This window comes from Phyllobates terribilis, unplaced genomic scaffold (genome assembly GCF_046119375.1).
Source record: "Phyllobates terribilis strain yellow unplaced genomic scaffold, ASM4611937v1 Scaffold_5__5_contigs__length_657084704, whole genome shotgun sequence".
NCBI classification, from domain to species: Eukaryota; Metazoa; Chordata; class Amphibia; order Anura; family Dendrobatidae; genus Phyllobates; species Phyllobates terribilis.
The window spans coordinates 535,198,036-535,220,715 of NW_027362765.1; the positions used below are offsets into that span (position 1 = coordinate 535,198,036).

The following is a 22,680-nucleotide window of genomic DNA, read 5'->3' on the forward strand; positions in this document are numbered from 1 at the left end:
TTTCTAGAAATCCATCCACTATGTTGGCCGCTGCGGGTTTGACCCTTATACAGTGGGGAAAATAAGTATTTCATACATTGCTGATTTTGCAAGTGTTCCCACCTATAAAGAATGGGGAGGTCTGTAATTTTTATCATAGGTACAATTCAACTGTGAGAGATAGAATCTAAAAAGAAAAACTAGAAAATTACATTGTATGATTTTTACATAATTAAAAATGCAGATTAATTATGTAAAAATCATACAATGTGATTTACTGGATTTTTTTTGAGATTGTGCCCCACAGTTGAATTGTACCTACTATAAAAATTACAGACCTCTCCACCTCTCTTGTAGGTGGGCTGTGCATCAAAAACGTATTTTCCCCACTGTATACCTATGAGGCCGATAGCCCAGGTCAGCAGACCCATCAGTCGGGCTGATGGGATCAGAGCATGGTCTGTCTCATGGATGTATGAAACGGTCATTAGGCTATGTACCCACGCGCAAAAACACGGCTTTGTTTTCTGCAGGTGTCTGCACTAAACTACACATTAGCAATCTGCTTTGATTAATGCATTTATTTTATTTGCCCCACCCCTTTCCCCCCTTTCTTTTTCCACTGTACTAAAATGTAGCATTTTTGGGGGGTATTTTCATGACAATTTGAATCAACTGTCAAAATGGATGGGAGTGTTCCGTACCCGCCTTCAAATTCATCAAGAGTATTGGTGTTTTATAAGCCAGAAACTCTACACAGTCTCTGACAATAGTAACATTTCTGGCGCTGTGCACGTCACTCTGATTCTATTGAATTCAGTGCCTTCTACTCCAGAAAGACGGGCATGCGCTACGCCAGTCTACGCCAGTCTTAATGAATCAACCCCACAGTGTGCATGCACTGTGCGTGAACTGTTAAACGCATGCATTTATGCTACATGAGAACATGGCCTTAAAGGAATTTCCTAATAGATTATCTTATTTGCTTTCTTTCTTGGCAAAATCACTTTTTTTATTGGACAGTTGTGTCAGGTTATTATGTTGAATAGCCGGAATCATGATTAAGGATTTATGGGTCAGATTTATACTATATATACCTTTTATTTCCCTAATTAACAATATTTTATGGCTTAATTTAAAAATGGAATGCAATTCCGATCTTCCCTTTTATTGCCTTTGTCCGTAGACCTTATTCCAACCTCAAACAACATTCTATAACAATCTGGCAAAGGATTGTGTAGCGCAGGGCTGCTGTGTGGACCTCTTCCTTTTTCCAAACCAGTACCTTGATGTGGCCACACTTGGCGTCGTTCCTTACCAAACGGGAGGCTCCGTTTACAAGTACACGTTCTTTCAGGTAATCACTTTAATGTGTATATTTAAAATAGTGTAAAATGCCAGTTTGTACTCCTCTTGTTCCATCTCTGATACACTTTATGAAGGTTTCTCTTGAAAAAAAAAATGTAAACCTGTATCTGAGCAATTTTTATAAAATCATTCCTTTTCCATGACAGATGGAAACTGATAAGGAGAGGTTTTTGAATGATCTCCGCAGAGATGCCCAAAAAGATATTGGTTTTGATGCGGTTATGCGGGTCCGAACAAGCACTGGTGAGTATTTTAAAGTTTTGTTAGAGTGATTTGACCCTTTTTCATAAGCTACATAGTGTTATCTCCTCCTGGCCCCCCCAGCACTCTAGTGTTGTCTGTGGGGGAACCTGGCAGTGAGTGTACTTCTCTTGCAGCACCGTGACTGGAGAGAATTGGTAGGTAGTGGCATGTATTTGTAGAGTTATATGCTGCAGCAGTGTAAGGCTGATCTTATTCTGTTGCTAATTTGTAATTTATGCTGCCATGTTGACCCACTTTGAGTAGACCCAATCAGTGGGGCTAGTCCATGTGTGTTACTATCTGCCAAAAAATCTCTTCAGCATGTGGAATGTCACTTTTTGAAGTTGTGTTTAAATCTACAATGGGAAAAATCAATGGCTGTAAGAAAAGAAACTTGGATTTATTTTTAAAAACAATGGGAGGTGTTTGGTGGCATAAAAAATGGGTGAACATGAACTTACACACCTGTTATTGAAGCCGCCTTAAAGGGAACCTGTCATGCAATTCTTGCTGCTGCAGAATGGATCGGGGCCTGCTGATGGGAGAGATCTGTTAATTGCCTGCAGTGACGCTGGGAAAAGTGGGCCAGTGTGGACACACTGCTAGTCTCTTGTCTCCCATTGGTCCCTGGCCAGATCTTCAAGCTATATATTACTCTAAAATGCCAGAGCCGTTCAGAGAACAATATATCTGCCGTGGTTTAGGCAGCATGATTTGCTTTACAGGGTTACCTTTAAACAAGTTTAACTAACGGTTGGTGTTCTCGACCAGGGGAGGGGGGCTTCTGGGGCCGCACTTTCTTCTTTGTGGTCTTGGAACCCCCACTTTTATCAACGTATCTCACTAAATAGAAATAGACAAGCAGTAATGACTACTGTTTAACTTAGTTTATTTCGTTAAGTTTTTTCCATTTGTGGGCAGAGCGCACTGATATGTTTTGAGATATTTTCAATTTAAGCTCTACGATATCTTTAATATTGTTACTACTATGTACTAAATATGTTTACATTTATTCCTGGTAATGACTTAATAGACTTCAAAATTTGTTAATTTGCTGTACCTGTAATGTATGTGACCCTTTATGTCTCCTCAAACTTTATTTGGTTAAAAAAAAAAAAGTTGTAATTTTTATTTTGTTAATTAATAGTATACATTAAAATAAGAAACTTTGTAATATATAATGTCAAAGAAATTTGCTTCTTTCTCCTCCAGGACTGATCATTCATTCTCAAAATTCTCAAGACAGACTTTCCCATTAGAAGTAGGAGATGGTAGTTGCTACTGATAAGATTCTATGTATGCCAGAGGGGGAAGGAGCTCTGCCTCTAGCTCCTCCCTATTCCCCACTCAAGATTCTATGTAGAGTGGAGGAAGTGAATGGGGAGAAGCTAGAGACAGAGCTCCTTCCCCCTCTGGCCTATATAGAAGCTATCTCAGTAATGTAGTAATATTCACTGAATTTACCCATTTACCCTAGATTCTACCCATGAATTGAGAATTTTGAGAATGAGTGATCTGTTCTGGCAGAGAAAAAGGTGGATTTTTATGCTAAACTAAGAAACTTTGTAATATATCTTAACATGTACCATGATTTATGGAAAAACTACCGTATTTTTCGGACTATAAGACACACCGGACCATAAGACGCACCTAGGTTTTAGAGGAGGAAAATAAAAAAATAAAAATTAAAGCAAAAAATGTGGTCATGATGCACTTTTAAGGGGGAGGGGGTCTTCTGCTGACACTGGTATAGGGGTAATGTCCCCCAATTCTGACAAAATCCCCCATCCTGGTATATATGCCCCCCCTTCCTTTTATACGTGGTCCCCATCCTGGTATGCATGCCAACCCTCATCCTTATCCTGGTATGCATGGCACCCCTCACACCTATCCTGATATGCATGGCACCCCTCATCCCTGTCCTAGTATGCATGGAACCCCTCATCCCTGTCCTGGTATGCATGGCACCCCTCATCCCTGTCCTGGTATGCATGGCACCCCTAATCCCTGTCCTGTTATGCATGGCACCCCTAATCCCTGTCCTGTTATGCATGGCACCCCTAATCCCTGTCCTGGTATGCATGGCACCCCTAATCCCTGTCCTGGTATGCATGGCACCCCTAATCCCTGTCCTGGTATGCATGGCACCCCTAATCCCTGTCCTGGTATGCATGGCACCCCTCATCCCTGTCCTGGTATGCATGGCACCCCTCATCCCTGTCCTGGTATGCATGGCACCCCTCATCTCTGTCCTGGTATGCATGGCACCCCTCATCTCTGTCCTGGTATGCATGGCACCCCTCATCTCTGTCCTGGTATGCATGGCACCCCTCATCTCTGTCCTGGTATGCATGGCACCCCTCATCCCTGTCCTGGTATGCATGGTCCCCATCATGCTGCACATTAAAAAAAAATAAACACTCCTACTCCCCTTTCTTCTCTCCAGCGCTGCGTCCTGTCTGCCCGCACTGATCTCTCTGTGAGCCGCGCATGACGTCACTGCCATGCGCAGCTCACAAGGAGAGATAAGCTGCCGAAAATCACTGCTCCCCACGCCGAGACTGTGTGCGGTGAACAGTGACTTCACTCTCCTTCATAGCTGGCACACAGCGGAGCCGCGCTGTGGCTGCTGCTGCTGCCGCTGCTGGCTATCTCCTGTGCCCGCTCATTAAAAGGCATGAATATTCACCCCCTCCCCACGCCCATGGGCGTGGAGAGAGGTTGAATATTCATGCCCTTTAACAGCGGGCACAGGAGATAGCCGACAGCAGCAGGAGCCGCAGCGCGGCTACACTGTATACCGCTATTAAGGAGCATGAATATTCAGTGCTCCCCACGCCCCATGTATTTTCATGACTATGAAAATTGTACATTCACACTGAAGGCATCAAAAACTATGAATTAACACATGTGGAATTATATACTTAACAAAAAAGTGTGAAACAACTGAAAATATGTCTTATATTCTAGGTACTTCAAAGTAGCCACCTTTTGCTTTGATGACTGCTTTGCACACTCTTGGCATTCTCTTGATGAGCTTCAAGAGGTAGTCACCGGAAATGGTTTTCACTTCACAGGTGTGCCCTGTCAGGTTTAATAAGTGGGATTTCTTGCCTTCTAAATGGGGTTGGGACCATCAGTTGTGTTGTGCAGAAGTCTGGTGGATACACAGCTGATAGTCCTACTGAATAGACTGTTAGAATTTGTTAGCACTTGTTGGCCCTTTTGCCTTCACTCTGCGGTCCAGCTCACCCCAAACCATCTCGATTGGGTTCAGGTCTGGTGACTGTGGAGGCCAGGTCATCTGGCGTAGCCCCCCCATCACTCTCCCTCTTGGTCAAATAGCCCTTACACAGCCTGGAGGTGTGTTTGGAGTCATTGTCCTGTTGAAAAATAAATGATGGTCCAACTAAACGCAAACCGAGTGGAATAGCATGCCGCTGCAAGATGCTGTTGTAGCCATGCTGGTTCAGTATGCCTTCAATTTTGAATAAATCCCCAACAGTGTCACCAGCAAAGCACCCCCACACCATCACACCTCCTCCTCCATGCTTCACGGTGGGAACCAGGCATGTAGAGTCCATCCGTTCACCTTTTCTGCGTCGCACAAAGACACGGTGGTTGGAACCAAAGATCTCAAATTTGGACTCATCAGACCAAAGCACAGATTTCCACTGGTCTAATGTCCATTCCTTGTGTTTTTTAGCCCAAACAAGTCTCTTCTGCTTGTTGCCTGTCCTTAGCAGTGGTTTCCTAGCAGCTATTTTACCATGAAGGCCTGTTGCACAAAGTCTCCTCTTAACAGTTGTTGTAGAGATGTGTCTGCTGCTAGAACTCTGTGTGGCATTGACCTGGTCTCTAATCTGAGCTGCTGTTAACCTGCGATTTCTGAGGCTGGTGACTCGGATAAACTTATCCTCAGAAGCAGAGGTGACTCTTGGTCTTCCTTTCCTGGGGCGGTCCTCATGTGAGCCAGTTTCTTTGTAGCGCTTATGGTTTTTGCAGCTGCACTTGGGGACACTTTCAAAGTTTTCTCTATTTTTCGCACTGACTGACCTTCATTTCTTAAAGTAACGATGGCCACTCGTTTTTCTTTACTTAGCTGCTTTTTTCTCGCCATAATACAAATTCTAACAGTCTATTCAGTAGGACTATCAGCTGTGTATCCACCAGACTTCTGCACAACACAACTGATGGTCCCAACCCCATTTATAAGGCAAGAAATCCCACTTATTAAACCTGACAGGGCACACCTGTGAAGTGAAAACCATTTCCGGTGACTACCTCTTGAAGCTCATCAAGAGAATGCCAAGAGTGTGCAAAGCAGTCATCAAAGCAAAAGGTGGCTACTTTGAAGAACCTAGAATATAAGACATATTTTCAGTTGTTTCACACTTTTTTGTTAAGTATATAATTCCACATGTGTTAATTCATAGTTTTGATGCCTTCAGTGTGAATGTACAATTTTCATAGTCATGAAAATACAGAAACATCTTTAAATGAGAAGGTGTGTCCAAACTTTTGGTCTGTACTGTGTATATAATATAGTGTGTGTGTATTTATTTATTTATATATATATATATATATATTTTGTATTGTAGTACTGGAAAACATTTTTCATGCTGTAAAATATCACACCACTCTTTTCCAGGTATTCGTGCAACTGACTTTTTTGGCGCTTTTTACATGAGCAACACCACAGATGTGGAACTGGCAGGACTGGATTGTGATAAGACGGTCACAGTTGAATTCAAGCATGATGATAAATTGAGTGAAGATATTGGCGCCCTTCTCCAGGTAGGACATGGGCGGCTAGATTGGCTAAAATTACGAATTGAGTTAATATTTTTCTACTACCTAATGTAAAGTAACTCAGTCACTTAAACCTGTACTCCAGCATCTTTTTTTTTTTTGTCCCTATAGTGTAGTCTAAACTGTTATTAAGCTACAGTGGGCGCGGCCTCGCTTGCCATACACTTATATGGAGCAAGGCCGTGTCACTAGACAAGGCGTGACCTATCTCTATACAAGTGTATGGAGTCATGCCCACTAGTCGACTTCTGCCCAGTAGTATGTGTAACTCAAAGTACCCTCTGGTCCTGACTGAGAAACAGATACATTGGGAATGGTTGTCCCTAACTGACCCTGCAGGATTTCAGCTGCATTAGACGCCGTCAGGTGTTAAAGACACAGGTGCATCAAGTTCAGTCTTCCTTGATCAATAACGCACAATTCATTGCTTGATTAAACCTTTCCCGATGTAGGATCTACCACTACATCCTACATGGGGTGCGGGAGTATGGAGACAGGTGCCTGCACCTGCTTCCAATAGCAGTGATCGAAGTTTCCTTGTGTGTATTTGAGGTATAATACGAATTCTCGCCGTTATGTCTTGTATCCTGCATTTGTTATCAGTTTTCCCTTCTGCATGTTCCATCTTTAAATTTCAGTTATCTCTAGGCTAGTACATGAATACTATCTATTATAATAGAAAATTGATATTGTATACGGGAATAGCACACCAAAAATAGGCACAAAACGGAATGCTTTTAAATTTTCTACCATCATATCCTCAAAATAGTTATTACACCACAAAGTATGGCAACATTTCAGGTAATGTACCCTTCATCAGGCTATGAATAGGATGTGTGGCCTGTATTTCTTGGATGACAAAAATGCAGAATGTCCACATCCAAAGAATGTTCCAGTATATGAAGGGAAGAGGGCTGTGTAAGGATCCAAAGAGCGTGGAAATGACTACTGTCCATACGAGAAGGGATCTAGTGGTACAACATGCAGTGGATATGAAGGAATGCAGTGTGACTGTATTCACTGCAGGTTGTACCACTGGGACCCTTCTCTTATGGGCAATCGTAATTTCCACACTATCTTTGGATTCCTAGACAGTCCAGTGATTTTTTTTTCCCTTTACATACTGGTACAAGTGGACATTCTGAATTTTTTTCATCCAAGAAAGACTTTCACAAATATCCTATTCAAACCTGACGAAGGATACATTTCCCGAACCGTTACTATACCTCACTTTGCGGTGTAGTAACTTTTTTTTGGATGCGAGGATAGAAAATTCAAAGCATAAAAAAAAAATTCTGTTGTGTGCATATTGTCGGTGTGCTATTTGCTTATACATTAATTTTCTGATGAAGTAAGGATTAATACTGTCTGCTCCATTGGAATAAGCACTCATTTTCTTCCTTGCAACATAAATTGGAAGTTGATCAACCCACCATTTGTCTCACAAGGCATTCCTGCTCCCTGATACTTATATACAGCAGCACAATATGCAGCAGTACTGAGTATGGTAGCTGTGAATCCAGTACTGGGGTGAAGTAAACACTAAAAGGCTGCAGCACAAGCTGTCTCTCGCTCCCTGTGCTCCTCCCTCCTATCTCTGTATAGGCAGCTGTAATCTGATCACTCAGTGAGCTGGCAGTTAGTCTTGATTTGACCTGTATTTAAGAGTGAATAATGAGTCCAGGAGGGAGATGAAGACGTGGCTCATAAGATCTATTAAATATTTCTGATATTCGCTTGTACTATTGATTTCTTGAACGCTTACTGAAACAGAGACCGTTTAATTAAACTGTTGTAACCTTTTCTCACTTGTTTTTTAGTGTGCTATATTGTACACCAGCTGTGGAGGTCAGCGTAGGCTTCGTGTACACAATATGGCTTTGAATTGCTGTACACAGTTGGCAGATTTATATAGAAACTGTGAGACAGACACACTCATCAACTACTTTGCCAAGTTTGGTAAGTCTTTTTCTACATTTCTTATGAGAAAAATGGTATATTACAACTTGTTGCCGCTTTATTCATTTCTTAATTCTTGTGTAATGTATAGGACACCCCCTTCCATAGCAAGTATACATTGGTTGTATATTTATTAAATCTGGTGTGTAGTAAGTTTAACCACTTACATATGCGGCGCTCTTTAAGAATGGGCGTATGGAGCGGGCTCAGTAGTTGAGCTCACCCCTTTCAAAAAGGAGAAAAACCAACATCCAAAAGAAGTTTTGTGGAATATGCTAAGATAAAGAGAAAATGTGCATATTGAGCACTATTTATTACCGGTGGGTGGGGGTGGCATAAATTTAAAATGGAAGGGCAAAAAAAAATTGTTTCACAATTAACTGAGCAGCATTAATTGGGGGAGGAACTCTGTCTAAATTAAAAAAAAATCCAGTGAAAGGTTTGATATAAAAGGAACATATCATTCAATTCATGCTGTCTGAATGATGGGCAGCATCAATCAGAGCTTGGCTACACAATTGCCAAGAGAGAACAGAGAGATGCCAGCCCTGCCATGAGAGTTATAGGAGTAGGAAACACGGATCAATGAACACACAGTGAAGCCAGCAGGCGACTAAACAATGCACATGGTGAATGCCCTGAGACATTGCCCTGATCTTCTGGGACAACTCCTCCAAATCAGGACTGTCCCGCTGTATCCAGGATTGTTGGGTGCTATGCTGAAGGAGAGATATTTGTTGCTGCGCTCTGGTGTTTCGTGCTTCTGAGGGGGTGTGTTGTGCTGCCATGTGGTATTTGGCACTGCTGGGGGAGGCACTTTGTGCTTGGCTATTTTTTAGAGGTCTCCTTAAACTCAGTGGAGAGAGTATAAACATACTTTGATAAGCTGGCCAGGGATCATAGGAAGAGATCTGACTAGTCCGATGCGGGCCTTGGCCAGCTTCTCCATGCTTCGCTCCAGTTGATTGACAGGTCTCTTCTTATATACACAAAGGAGAGAAACCTGTCTACTGGAGCAGGGTAGGAGATGCCGGCAGGGACTCCATCTTTCTACTCCTGTTTCTCTGTGGTCCCCGGCCGGCCTTACAAAGCATGTTTACTCTTACATGCTGTTGAGTAAAATATACCTGACTGCAATCGTGCAGGCAGACTCTGATTTATGCTGCACATCGTTGTGGGGGGTTATTTGCAACCTATTCTGATGTTTCTAAAGTCACCCATTACTAGAGTGGATACTGCAAATGAAATCTTAAGCAATTTGTACAAAAAGTCATAGATTAAAAAAAAACTTTAATGGCACTGGGCCAATGGCAAACCTTGCTATGAACTGGCATATTTGCAATTCATTCTATTTGTCAGTGTTACGGCTGCTCCATTGCCCTTCATGTACAACAGCTCTGTGGACTACTTAACCTTATTTGTATTACAGCTTACAGAGGAGTCCTAAATAACCCTACAAAGTCTGTACGAGATTCCCTGATCAATCAGTGTGCACAAATCCTGGCTTGTTATCGCAAGAATTGTGCTAGCCCTTCATCTGCGGGACAGGTAACTAGCTTCCCATAAGAGCTTAAAGGGTTATTCTCATCTCCAAGATCCTATCTCATTATGTAGTAGGTGTCACATTATATTAGCAAATACCTCAAATGAGAACTTTAGTATAGTTCTTCAGATTCACTATGTCGCTTACCTTGTGCAGGGTATTGCAGTAGCTTAGCTATTCATGGTTACGACCACTCATATAGTAACAGTTAGACAGCGCTTAGTGGTCGTAACCATGGGTACCTAAGCTACCGCAGTGGCCAGTTTAAATGTGCATTTATGTGCTGCATGTATATCGACTTAAACCAAGCTCAGTTTTTGTGTTTTTTCTTTGTATCTTTGCATTCTGTGCAAGCCAGGGTGTGGCCTCCCTTCCTTGAGCTGGAAATCACATTTATATAGCTTCCCTTGGCTTGTGTCCACAGTTCGGGACTCTGTCCGTTGTCTGTCCTTATTCACACACTGAGGTCAACTTTGACACATGGTAAGGTTTTAAATATTAGACAGAGTAGGACCATCCTGAATATGGGGTCACCGTGCCATGGTGGAATGGCTTTTATACTATTTTTGATCAAAAACAGTGTTACTAAGAACCCTATGTTATTTAAATGCACTTTTGCTTTTTATTTTTTTACAGCAGGGTTTTTGTTCATTTTTGCTTATTGTAGGTTTTTTCTGCAGTAGCCTACATGAAGTAAGTGACTTAGCGAATCTGAAGAACTGTACTAAATTTCTAATTGAAGGTATTTGCTAATATTATTACACCAACTACATATTAGGATAGGATCTTGGAATACTCCTTTAAGGCTTTGTTCTCATACAACAGTTATGTTGCAGTCTTTCCAATGTTTCCCTGCACAATCCCTTAATTTTGCAGGGAAACTGTTGTTTCACCTGCAAGACCACAGGGTTATTACAATCGTCTGTGCGGTCTACCTGGTGAAACCGCTGCTTCCCTGTAAGTGATTGTGTAGTTAAACAGTGAAAAAACTCCAGAGACCCACGACTGCAGTTTAAAGCCACAGCGTGACTGCTGTGTGTGAATGCAGCATAAAGGTTTTGGTTTATTTTATTTTGACTCCCATGTTTTACAGTATGTAGAAAAAAAAGCAGACCGTTTCTTTTTTTTTTTTCCAGCTGATTCTCCCAGAATGCATGAAACTGCTTCCTGTCTATCTGAACTGTGTGCTCAAAAGTGATGTGTTGCAGCCTGGTCCTGATGTGACCATTGATGACCGGGCTTATATCCGCCAGCTCATTTCTTCCATGGATGTTGCAGATTCCAATGTCTTTTTCTACCCAAGACTATTGCCTTTTGTAAGTGACATTCTTGTATGCAAAAGTGATGTGAAATTCTCCCCAATATAGTTGGTGTAGAGCGGTATAAAGTGAAATTGCATCCCAGCCACATATATACCACCTTTGATAGCGGGATGTAAAATTTGATTTTGTACTTGAACACACACACACACACACACACACACACACACACACACACACACACACACACACACACACACACACACACACATACATACATACATACATACATACATACACATACACATACATACATACATACATATTATATATATATATATCACATACAGTACAGACCAAATGTTTGGACACACCTTCTCATTTAAAGATTTTTCTGTATTTTCATGACTATGAAAATTGTACGTTCACACTGAAGGCATCAAAACTATGAATTAACACATGTGGAATTATATACTTAACAAAAAAGTGTGAAACAACTGAAAATATGTCTTATATTCTAGGTTCTTCAAAGTAGCCACCTTTTGCTTTGATGACTGCTTTGCACACTCTTGGCATTCTCTTGATGAGCTTCAAGAGGTAGTCACCGGAAATGGTTTTCACTTCACAGGTGTGCCCTGTCAGGTTTAATAAGTGGGATTTCTTGCCTTATAAATGGGGTTGGGACCATCAGTTGTGTTGTGCAGAAGTCTGGTGGATACACAGCTGATAGTCCTACTGAATAGACTGTTAGAATTTGTATTATGGCAAGAAAAAAGCAGCTAAGTAAAGAAAAACGAGTGGCCATCATTACTTTAAGAAATGAAGGTCAGTCAGTCTGAAAAATTGGGCAAACTTTGCATGTGTCCCCAAGTGCAATTGCAAAAACCATCAAGAGCTACAAAGAAACTGGCTCACATGAGGACCGCCCCAGGAAAGGAAGACCAAGAGTCACCTCTGCTTCTGAGGATAAGTTTATCTGAGTCACCAGCCTCAGAAATCGCAGGTTAACATCAGCTCAGATTAGAGACCAGGTCAATGCCACACAGAGTTGTAGCAGCAGACACATCTCTTCAACAACTGTTAAGAGGAGACTTTGTGCAGCAGGCCTTCATGGTAAAATAGCTGCTAGGAAACCACTGCTAAAGACAGGCAACAAGCAGAAGAGACTTGTTTGGGCTAAAGAACACAAGGAATAAACATTAGACCAGTGGAAATCTGTGCTTTGGTCTGATGAGTCCAAATTTGAGATCTTTGGTTCCAACCACCGTGTCTTTGTGCGACGCAGAAAAGGTGAATGGATGGACTCTACAAGCCTGGTTCCCACCGTGAAGCATGGAGGAGGAGGTGTGATGGTGTGGGGGTGCTTTGCTGGTGACACTGTTGGGGATTTATTCAAAATTGAAGGCATACTGAACCAGCATGGCTACCACAGCATCTTGCAGCGGCATGCTATTCCATCCGGTTTGCGTTTAGTTGGACCATCATTTATTTTTCAACAGGACAATGACCCCAAACACACCTCCAGGCTGTGTAAGAGCTATTTGACAAAGAAGGAGAGTGATGGGAAGCTACGGCAGATGACCTGGCCTCCACAGTCACCAGACCTGAACCCAATCGAGATGGTTTGGGGTGAGCTGGACTGCAGAGTGAAGGCAAAAGGGCCAACAAGTGCTAAGCATCTCTGGGAACTCCTTCAAGATTGTTGGAAGACCATTTCTGGTGACTACCTCTTGAAGCTCATCAAGAGAATGCCAAGAGTGTGCAAAGCAGTCATCAAAGCAAAAGGTGGCTACTTTGAAGAACCTAGAATATAAGACATATTTTCAGTTGTTTCACACTTTTTTGTTAAGTATATAATTCCACATGTGTTAATTCATAGTTTTGATGCCTTCAGTGTGAATGTACAATTTTCATAGTCATGTGCTTGACAACAAGGGTTTTGCCACCAAATATTAAGTGTTGTTTGCCAGATGGATCAAATACTTATTTCTCACTGCAAAATGAAAAATACACACACACTGGTCCAAAAGTAGGTGGACAGAAAGTGTAATAGAATGTTTCTGAGCTGAGATAATCTTATAAATATGCTCCAGCTGTGTCTGACTGTGCAGGAACATGGTCTGATTATAGCACAGCTACTGGGCAGGGGAGGAAGCAAAAGAGTTTACAGATATCACAGCTGATTCTTTTTGGGAGGTAAAACATTTCCCTACCTGTTTTTAAACCATGTTTTTCTTCAAAGAAAGAATCAGCTGTGATCTCCTGCTGTAATGTCTGTATACTCTTTTGCTTCCTCCCCTGCCCAGGAGCTGTGGTATGATCAGACCATGTCCCTGTATGGTCAGACACAGCCATTACACAGTACACAGCAGGGGCACATTTATAAGATTATCTCAGCACAGGAACATTTTATTACACTTTCTGTCCACCTACTTTTGGACCATCCTGTGTGTGTATGTATGTGTGTGTGTATATATATATATAAGCTCATAGTAAATTACATCTATATACACGTGTATATATAATAAATTTTTTATATATATATATATTTGTTTATTTGGATATTGGGCATCAGATTGCTAGTGCCGAGAAATGTCATGTGTAATGTTCCCAAGTTCAGTGAGCAGAAATAACTAAGTCTGTGTATCTGTAATCTGTCGTTGTAGCCTTGACAATGGCTTCTCACTTATCCCTGCTGTTACTACATGTAAACCATGAAGTTAAAAAGGGAATCTAATTTATTTATATGGACCTGAATAGATGTATAATAGTATTCTCATCTTCTTCCAGTCCAAAGTAGACCCTGCCAGCGAATCTCTTCCTGTGGCTCTCCGTACCTCAGAAGAACGACTCTCCAAGGGCGACATTTATTTGCTTGAGAACGGCTTGAATTTATTTATATGGATTGGTGCAAATGTGCAGCAGGCCCTTCTCCAAAACATCTTTGGTGTTTCTTCTTTTAGCCAGATAGACTGTAGTTTGGTAAGTTGAAGGAATCGTGTATTTGTGTGTATGTATGACAAGAACTGGGCTACACTATTGTGTCCAGCTAAAAATACCAACACAGAAGGAAAGGCGGTCCGTTTTATATTTTAGTCTCCACAGTACACTTGATTAACTGGACACTTTCCCCATTATAAGAATCACAACAAGACTGGAGTTCGGTAAAGTGCAATGAAGCTGTCCCAACACGCTTCTCAATATGAAAAATGGATAAAATACCAGTTCTCCGCATCCTTCCTCTTTGTAACACTTCTAGTATCTTTGTCTCCTTCGATGGTGGTATTTTTTTCTCTTGCTGACACCAGCAGTATTGCAAGTGATCCCTGCCAACACTACAGGATCTACGATCGTGTCAAAGGTGGCGGACTGGGTTTGTGGGTTTTTTTGGGGGAGTTTTATACTATCTTGTGTGTATAATGAGAAAAAAAACTTTATAGGAAGTAAACAGGCAGTGCTGCTCTATATTCGGTTGTTCTTCAAGGGAAACTCGTGACGGTGGTTTTGGCTAGAATCACTTGTGGAGGGAGAATTAATGCCATTGGATGGGCACACCGATACTGGAAGTATAATGAAGATTGAGGATTTTGGATATTTTAGTTTACTTTTCTTCATTTAAGTCAATGACTTGGTTAGGGGAACATCTGAATTTATCAGGTATTCAGACTGAAGGCCCCCAGCACAGTCTAAAACAGGCAGCCAAACAATGTGAATGCCACCAAGTTAAATGTTTTAAAGGCTTTTGTCTCATTCGACAAAAAATTTGATGTGGCAGAAAGAGATGAGCTTTTGTAGGAAAGTCTCTGTCGCTTAAAGGAGTTTCTCATTCTTTTTACATTTTACAGTAATATAGGATTACTGGAGATCCAACTGCTGGAAACCATTCTGAGAGCTACCAGTGTGAATGGAGCGATAGTTCTTAGGAGTGACCATTGCTCATTTAGCTTAAATGGGAATGTGGGGCATTGTCGAGCTGTCCATCACATACAAGTGCATCTCACTAAATTAGAATATCATCAAAAAGTTAATTTATTTCAGTTCTTCAATACAAAAAGTGAAACTCATATATTATATAGAGTCATTACAAACAGAGTGATCTATTTCAAGTGTTTATTTCTGTTAATGTTGATGATTATGGCTTACAGCCAAATAAAAACAGAAGTCATTATCTCTGTAAATTAAAATAATTAACAAAAAACACCTGCAAAGGCTTCCTAAGCGTTTAAAAATGTCCCTTAGTCTGTTTCAGTAGGCTCCACAATCATGGGGAAGACTGCTGACTTGACAGATGTCCAGAAGGCAGTCATTGACACACTCCACAAGGTCCCAGAGTTCCAATTTTCATTTGGCAATCAAGGTCCCTCTGGAGGAAGAGTGGAGAGGCCACAATCCAAGCTGATGGAGGTCTAGTGTGAAGTTTCCACAATCAGTGATGGTTTGGGGAGCCATGTCATCTGCTGGTGTAGGTCCACTGTGTTTTATCAAGACCAAAGTCAGTGCAGCCGTCTACCAGGAAATTTTAGAGCACTTCATGCTTCCCTCTGCCGACAAGCTTTTTAGAGATGGAAATGTCATTCTCCAGCAGGACTTGGCACCTGTCCACACTGCCAAAAGTACCAATACCTGGTTTACACACAACAGCATCACTGTGCTTGATTGGCCAGCAAACTCGCCTGACCTTAACCCCATAGAGAATCTATGGCGTATTGTCAAGAGGAAGATGAGAGACACCAGACCCAACAATGCAGATGAGCTGAAGGCTGCTATCAAAGCAACCTGGGCTTCCATAACACCTCAGCAGTGCCACAGGCTGATCGCCTCCATGCCACGCTGCATTGATGCAGTAATTGATGCAAAAGGAGCCCCGACCAAGTATTGAGGGCATTTACTGAACATACATTTCAGTAGGACAACATTTCGGATTTTAAAATCATTTTTCAAGCTGTTGTTATAAAGTATTCTAATTTACTGAGATAATGACTTTTGTGTTTTCATTGGCTGTAAACCATAATCATCAACATTAACAGAAATATACACTTGAAATAGATCACTCTGTTTGTAATGACTCTATATAATATGAGTTTCACTTTTTGTATTGAAGAACTGAAATAAATTAACTTTTTGACGATATTCTAATTTAGTGAGATGCGCCTGTAGTAGTGAATGGAGCAGTGATCAGGCTTGCACACGACCACCTCGTTCTTACAGGAAACTTTAGATGCCCGTTTTTGTGATCTTTGGGGGTCGCTGCTGTAAGACCCTGCAGTCATATAATAAGTACCTAGCCTGTGGATAGATGATAAATGTAGCAAAATTTTTATTCAAAAACAGCACAAATGTCAACTAATTAAGAAGTATGAAGTTAGACAAAGTATCTAAAGTTGAATAATATGTCATTCAGCATGAACCACTGTAATAAATTTGTCACATTTAGTTTTATTCTAACTTTTACTTTTAAATAATTTTATGCATTTAGATCATAAAGATTATAATAAATCTGCCCCAATGTGTTTTAACACTTTCATTGTAACTTGGGAACTTGTCACCAGAAAAAATGCTATTAACCTGCAGATATGGGGTTTATCTGCAGGTTAATAGTGTTATTATGCTGCCCGGCGCCTGCACGCAGCCTAACGCTGCGGGGAGAAAATTAACTTTATTCCCTCCAGCAGTGTTCCTGTTTCAGTCACGAGCGGCGCTGGTTCAGTCACCACTCTTGCTATACAGAGCGGCGGCTGTAACTGCGCCCCCTGACCCTGACTGACAGCCGGCCTCAATGAAAAGAGAGTGTCGGCAGTGCCAGGGGCGTGATTACAGCCGCCGTTTTATAAACCCATAGCGGTGACTAAATCGTCACCGCCCCCAGAGCGGCACTGGCGCTGGTTCAGTCGCAGCTCTGAGAATACAGACCGGCGTCTGTAACCGCACCCCTGGCATTAGGGCCAGCTGTCAATAAGGGCCGGGGGCGCAGTTAAAGCCACCGCTCAGTATTACCCAGAGTGGTGACTGAACCGGCACTGACCCCGTGACTGAAGCGTGAACGCTGCTGAGGATAATACTTAATTTTCTTACTGCAGCGTTAGGCTATGTGAAGGCGCTGGCCAGCATAATAACTCTATTAACCTACAGATTAACCCCATATCTGCAGGTTAATAGCATTTTTTCTGGTGACAGGTTCCCTTTAACTATACACCATAAAATAATGAATTTACATGCAATACATAATATCAGAAAGACACACAAGAAGTGCTTCTATATGTGAAAAAAAATATATACAGTGGCATGTAAAAGTTTGGACACCCCTGGTCAAAATTACTGTTAGTGTGAACAGATAAGCAAGTTGAAGATGAAATGATCTCTAAAAGTCCTAAAGTTAAAGATGACACATTTCCTTTGTATTTTAGGCAATATATATATATATATATATATATATATATATATATATATTGTCATCTTTTACATTTTTAAAATTACAAAAAGGAAAATAGACCGATGTAAAATCCACAACAGACTACCTGAAAAGGCGCAAGCTGAAGGTTTTACAATGGCCCTCACAGTCCCCTGATCTGAACTTCATTGAAATCTGTGGCTAGTCCTCAAAATTACAGTGTATGCAAGATGACCCAGGGGTCTCACAGAACTGGATACATTTTCCAAGGAAAAATGGATGAAAATCCTACAAAAAAGTGTTTACAAGCTGTGATACTTTCAAAAGGGAGTGCTACTAGGTACTAACCATGGAGGGTGCCCAAACTTTTGTATTGGCTCATTTTCCTTTTTGTAATTTTTAATATGTAAAAGATGACAATATATATCTATTTTTGCCTAAAATATAAAGGAAATGTGTCCTCTTTAACTTTAGGCCTTTTAGAGATCCTTTCATCTTCAACTTGCTTATCTGTTCATAATAACTTTTACATGTCTCTGTATATTTGTATGTGTATACATTATATTGGTATGGTGTGAAAAGTTGACTTTTTCATTTTAGTATCTTATTTTTTCCCATACACACTTTTTTTGTTTTGTAACCTTTCCCACAGGCGCATGCTATGGTGGCAAAGTTGTCTGTGTAGCCCTATGGTATAAATATTCTGACTTTCAAGGGGTTTTCTGATCATCCATATGAGATGGATGGGGGTCGGACACCAGACATCCCCACCAATCAGCTGTTATTTGGAACAATGAAAAGAGCTGAATAGCGCAGTGATGTTTAGTGTGTAGCGGCCCCTGCTGAGAGCTGCACAATGAAAGCCGCTGTGCTGCTCCGCTCCATTTTTAATGTTTAAATCTGACCGGGGCTACTACTATCTGATCAGTGGGGTTGCCCGGTGTTCAGACCACTACCAATCTGATATTGATGACCTATCTTAAGGCAACCCCTTTAAAGTCTAGTTATAAAGTACGACATGCATAAAACCGTTTTCTCTGAATTTTTTGTCTGCAGAGTTCTCTACCAGTCCTGGATAATCCTGTCTCAAATAAAATGCATGCAATTGTCACCATGTTCAGAGCACAGAGACCGCGATACATGAAGGTAAGAAAATGACTTGATTTTATTTAACCCCACCCCACACACACACACCTCTTATCTCACCACTTTTATTTATGGTAACTAATTAACATGTATTTTCCCCATTTCCTCTTCCAGTTGCTGATCATCAAGCAAGATGACAAACTTGAGATGTTTTTCAAACACCTATTAGTAGAAGACAAGAACCTAAATGGAGGAGCTTCCTACGTAGATTTCCTGTGTCACATGCACAAGGAGATCCGACAGCTTCTCAGTTAGAGCTAGAAGACCCTGTGGCGCCCACCTGTATTGACATTGGAGAAGTGCCGCTAACCACCTTGGTCTTTTTACTATGCTACTACAAACAGGACACCAGATAGCAGATGCGCTCTCATTCTGTTTGACCACCTGCCCTTGTCTTTATTTTAAATAACTTCCTTTACAACCCTCCTTGCCTTTCCCCAAATTTAATGAAAAAGAAAACATATATTGGAATTGTTTACTGTAGAAAAAGGTCTTAAATGAGATCCGATAACTATTTTCAGACATAATAAACGATGATACAAAGCTCTGTCTATAAAACCATTTATATTGAGGATTGTACAGGTCACTAAGGGGACGTCCATGTCATCGTCTACTGCTAATATAGGGAGGTGATTTTTGGAAGCAGCTTTTGTAGTCGCCACATCATTTGAGCAAACTATGAAATTCATTAGACTTGAGTGGAAAGGAAGGGATACTACAAACAGAATATTAAGGAAGCATAAATATGAAGAATTTATGATTGGAGACATCACTTTAATGTGTGTTCCTTCTATCAATTACATAAATTGAGAAACTTCACAAACCAGATTGTTAAAATGTAGTTGTTTTTAAAGGTTGTATCAGGACCGCACAATTTAAAGAAACAAATCTATCTCCAATCATCATAATTTCCGATAAATAACCCCCGTACTTGTGTGGAGCTGGCGCCTAATATTCGTGCATTACTTCCTTTTTTCTTATTACATAGATGGAAGATCTGAATGAAACTATTGAATGAGGCAAACAAGAACAATCCTTAATGAATATTGAAATCCAAATGTCTAATGTTGTATACAGAGAATGTATAACATAATTATGGCCCAATGATCGGAGTAGAAATTCCACTTGCTATGTACACAAAGCTTCTGCTATATTCATGCAGGCTCAGGAAAAGATGGCCATATATTATGGATATCCGCACTGACAATGTTCCTGAGCCTGCATGTTATGCTACTGAAATATCAAGAATATTTGTCTGTTATCCTTTTGCATTTTCTGTTTAAAGCTTTAAAGTTGGGAACGAAGAAAAGATTGGGTAGATTATGCATTTTGTTTTTAGCTAAAACTGCATCGGTGGAAAAGAATTGCTGGGCAGCCTTGGTGGAAATTGATTAAAGCTGACTGACAACTGCATCATCCTACATGTTCTTAAGAGGAAGGCTCTGAGCTGTCCGATGCCTCCAGAATTCAGCATTCCATGCCCCCGTGCCATCTTGGCTGCCAGCTGTCCTGCATGTGTCATTTTGTTGAGAAGAAGGGACAATGATCTCTGAGAACAGTCATGTTCAGATGAAGAGTCTTCTTCAAAGGACGCATCTGTTCCTCATGAAGTCCCAGAAGTTTATTTATGGTAGATGATTGTCAGTATTTTCCCTCTTATAACAAGCATCAAAAACCAACTAGATCACTCAGAAAAAAAAAACAAGGTTTTGGCTGCCTTGGTACCAGTGCTTAGTATTAATTGCTGTGTTGATTTCAAAATGGAAACAATATAAATTATATATTAATTTTTTTTTCTTGTTTGTTTTGCCATTGTATCTAAATTTGTAAAGAAATAAATACATTTTTTTTAGTTTGAATTGCTTGGAAAATGGCTTAAAGAGGTTGTCCCAAGATGTAAATGTTGGCCAGTTGCTTCAGAAATGAAAAATTATTAATGTTTGCAAATACTTTGCTGTTTAAAAAAAAATATATATATACAGTACAGACCAAAAGTTTGGACACACCTTCTCATTTAAAGATTTTTCTGTATTTTCATGACTATGAAAATTGTACATTCACACTGAAGGCATCAAAACTATGAATTAACACATGTGGAATTATATACTTAACAAAAAAGTGTGAAACAACTGAAAATATGTCTTATATTCTAGGTTCTTCAAAGTAGCCACCTTTTGCTTTGATGACTGCTTTGCACACTCTTGGCATTCTCTTGATGAGCTTCAAGAGGTAGTCACCGGAAATGGTCTTCCAACAATCTTGAAGGAGTTCCCAGAGATGCTTAGCACTTGTTGGCCCTTTTGCCTTCACTCTGCGGTCCAGCTCACCCCAAACCATCTCAATTGGGTTCAGGTCTGGTGACGGTGGAGGCCAGGTCATCTGGCGTAGCACCCCATCACTCTCCTTCTTGGTCAAATAGCCCTTACACAGCCTGGAGGTGTGTTTGGGGTCATTGTCCTGTTGAAAAATAAATGATGGTCCAACTAAACGCAAACCGGATAGAATAGCATGCCGCTGCAAGATGCTGTGGTAGCCATGCTGGTTCAGTATGCCTTCAATTTTGAATAAATCCCCAACAGTGTCACCAGCAAAGCACCCCCACACCATTACACCTCCTCCTCCATGCTTCACGGTGGGAACCAGGCATGTAGAGTCCATCCGTTCACCTTTTCTGCGTCACACAAAGACACGGTGGTTGGAACCAAAGATCTCAAATTTGGACTCATCAGACCAAAGCACAGATTTCCACTGGTCTAATGTCCATTCCTTGTGTTCTTTAGCCCAAACAAGTCTCTTCTGCTTGTTGCCTGTCCTTAGCAGTGGTTTCCTAGCAGCTATTTTACCTTGAAGGCCTGCTGCACAAAGTCTCCTCTCAACAGTTGTAGAGATCTGTCTGCTGCTAGAACTCTGTGTGGCATTGACCTGGTCTCTAATCTGAGCTGCTGTTAACCTGCGATTTCTGAGGCTGGTGACTCAGATAAACTTATCCCCAGAAGCAGAGGTGACTCTTGGTCTTCCTTTCCTGGGGCGGTCCTCATGTGAGCCAGTTTCTTTGTAGCGCTTGATGGTTTTTGCAACTGCACTTGGGGACACATTCAAAGTTTGCCCAATTTTTCGGACTGACTGACCTTCATTTCTTAAAGTAATGATGGCGTCTCGTTTTTCTTTACTTGGCTGCTTTTTTCTTGCCATAATACAAGTTATAACAGTCTATTCAGTAGGACTATCAGCTGTGTATCCACCTGACTTCTGCATATATATATATAGCCTTTATTCTGTTGCTGGCCCTGGATCTGGTCTGGCTGGAGAGCTTTAACTGCAGCAGTTCAAGCATGTGCTCTTCTCTTGTTCTTCCTCCCCTCTCCCCCGCAGGCCCTCTCTTATTTCGGACATAGCATGCACACAGGAGTTGTTAGCCTTACCACATTACATGTCCAGTAATGATCCGTTAGAAAGGATCCAGCAGCAAGCCGTTGGCAAAAAATGTGCAATTTTTTAGTCCATTTTTAAATAACTGATCTTTGCTGGATCTGTTTTTTAAACATTAAAGTCTATGGAAAATGGATCTATTAATTGGCCATCCTCTTTTCTTTCATTTTTAATAGATCAGTTTTCCATAGAGTTGAATGTTTTAAAAAATGGATCTAGCAGAGATCCGTTATTTAAAAATGGACTAAAAAGTTGTGTCTGCCAACGAATTGCTGCTGGATCCATTTTAACTGATCACTACTGGACATGTGAACATAGCCTAAGATGTTGCCTGGGCATTCTGACCGATCTCATTGCTCAGGATGACTGCTCTCCGTGCTGGTATGTAGAGCTGATTTTCTATTCATGGCCCTATGTTCTTAGCAGCAGTTCATGCATTGCTACATCACAGTGAGGGACAGTCTTTGACACACTGTGAGGCAGTAGTGCATCATTTGTTTCCTGCTACATCACAGTGAAGGAGCGATTGTTATAGTGACACAGTAGTGCATTAC

At 41.0% G+C, this 22,680-nt stretch overlaps 1 protein-coding gene across 4 annotated transcripts in view; it reads left to right on the top strand.

The window, feature by feature from the left end:
• Nucleotides 1–20,556, top strand: part of SEC24C (SEC24 homolog C, COPII coat complex component) — a 70,503-nt gene extending 49,947 nt beyond the window's left edge. For all 4 annotated transcript variants that reach the window (XM_073685789.1, XM_073685790.1, XM_073685791.1 and 1 more), the window contains 9 exons: nt 1,166–1,336; nt 1,494–1,590; nt 6,242–6,387; nt 8,223–8,361; nt 9,791–9,909; nt 11,041–11,220; nt 13,954–14,145; nt 18,608–18,697; nt 18,812–20,556. In XM_073685789.1, coding sequence (XP_073541890.1) covers nt 1,166–1,336; nt 1,494–1,590; nt 6,242–6,387; nt 8,223–8,361; nt 9,791–9,909; nt 11,041–11,220; nt 13,954–14,145; nt 18,608–18,697; nt 18,812–18,952 — 1,275 coding nt within the window. In that variant the 3' untranslated portion in view covers nt 18,953–20,556. The remainder of the gene's footprint in view (nt 1–1,165; nt 1,337–1,493; nt 1,591–6,241; nt 6,388–8,222; nt 8,362–9,790; nt 9,910–11,040; nt 11,221–13,953; nt 14,146–18,607; nt 18,698–18,811) is intronic.
• Nucleotides 20,557–22,680: the final 2,124 nt, after the last annotated feature.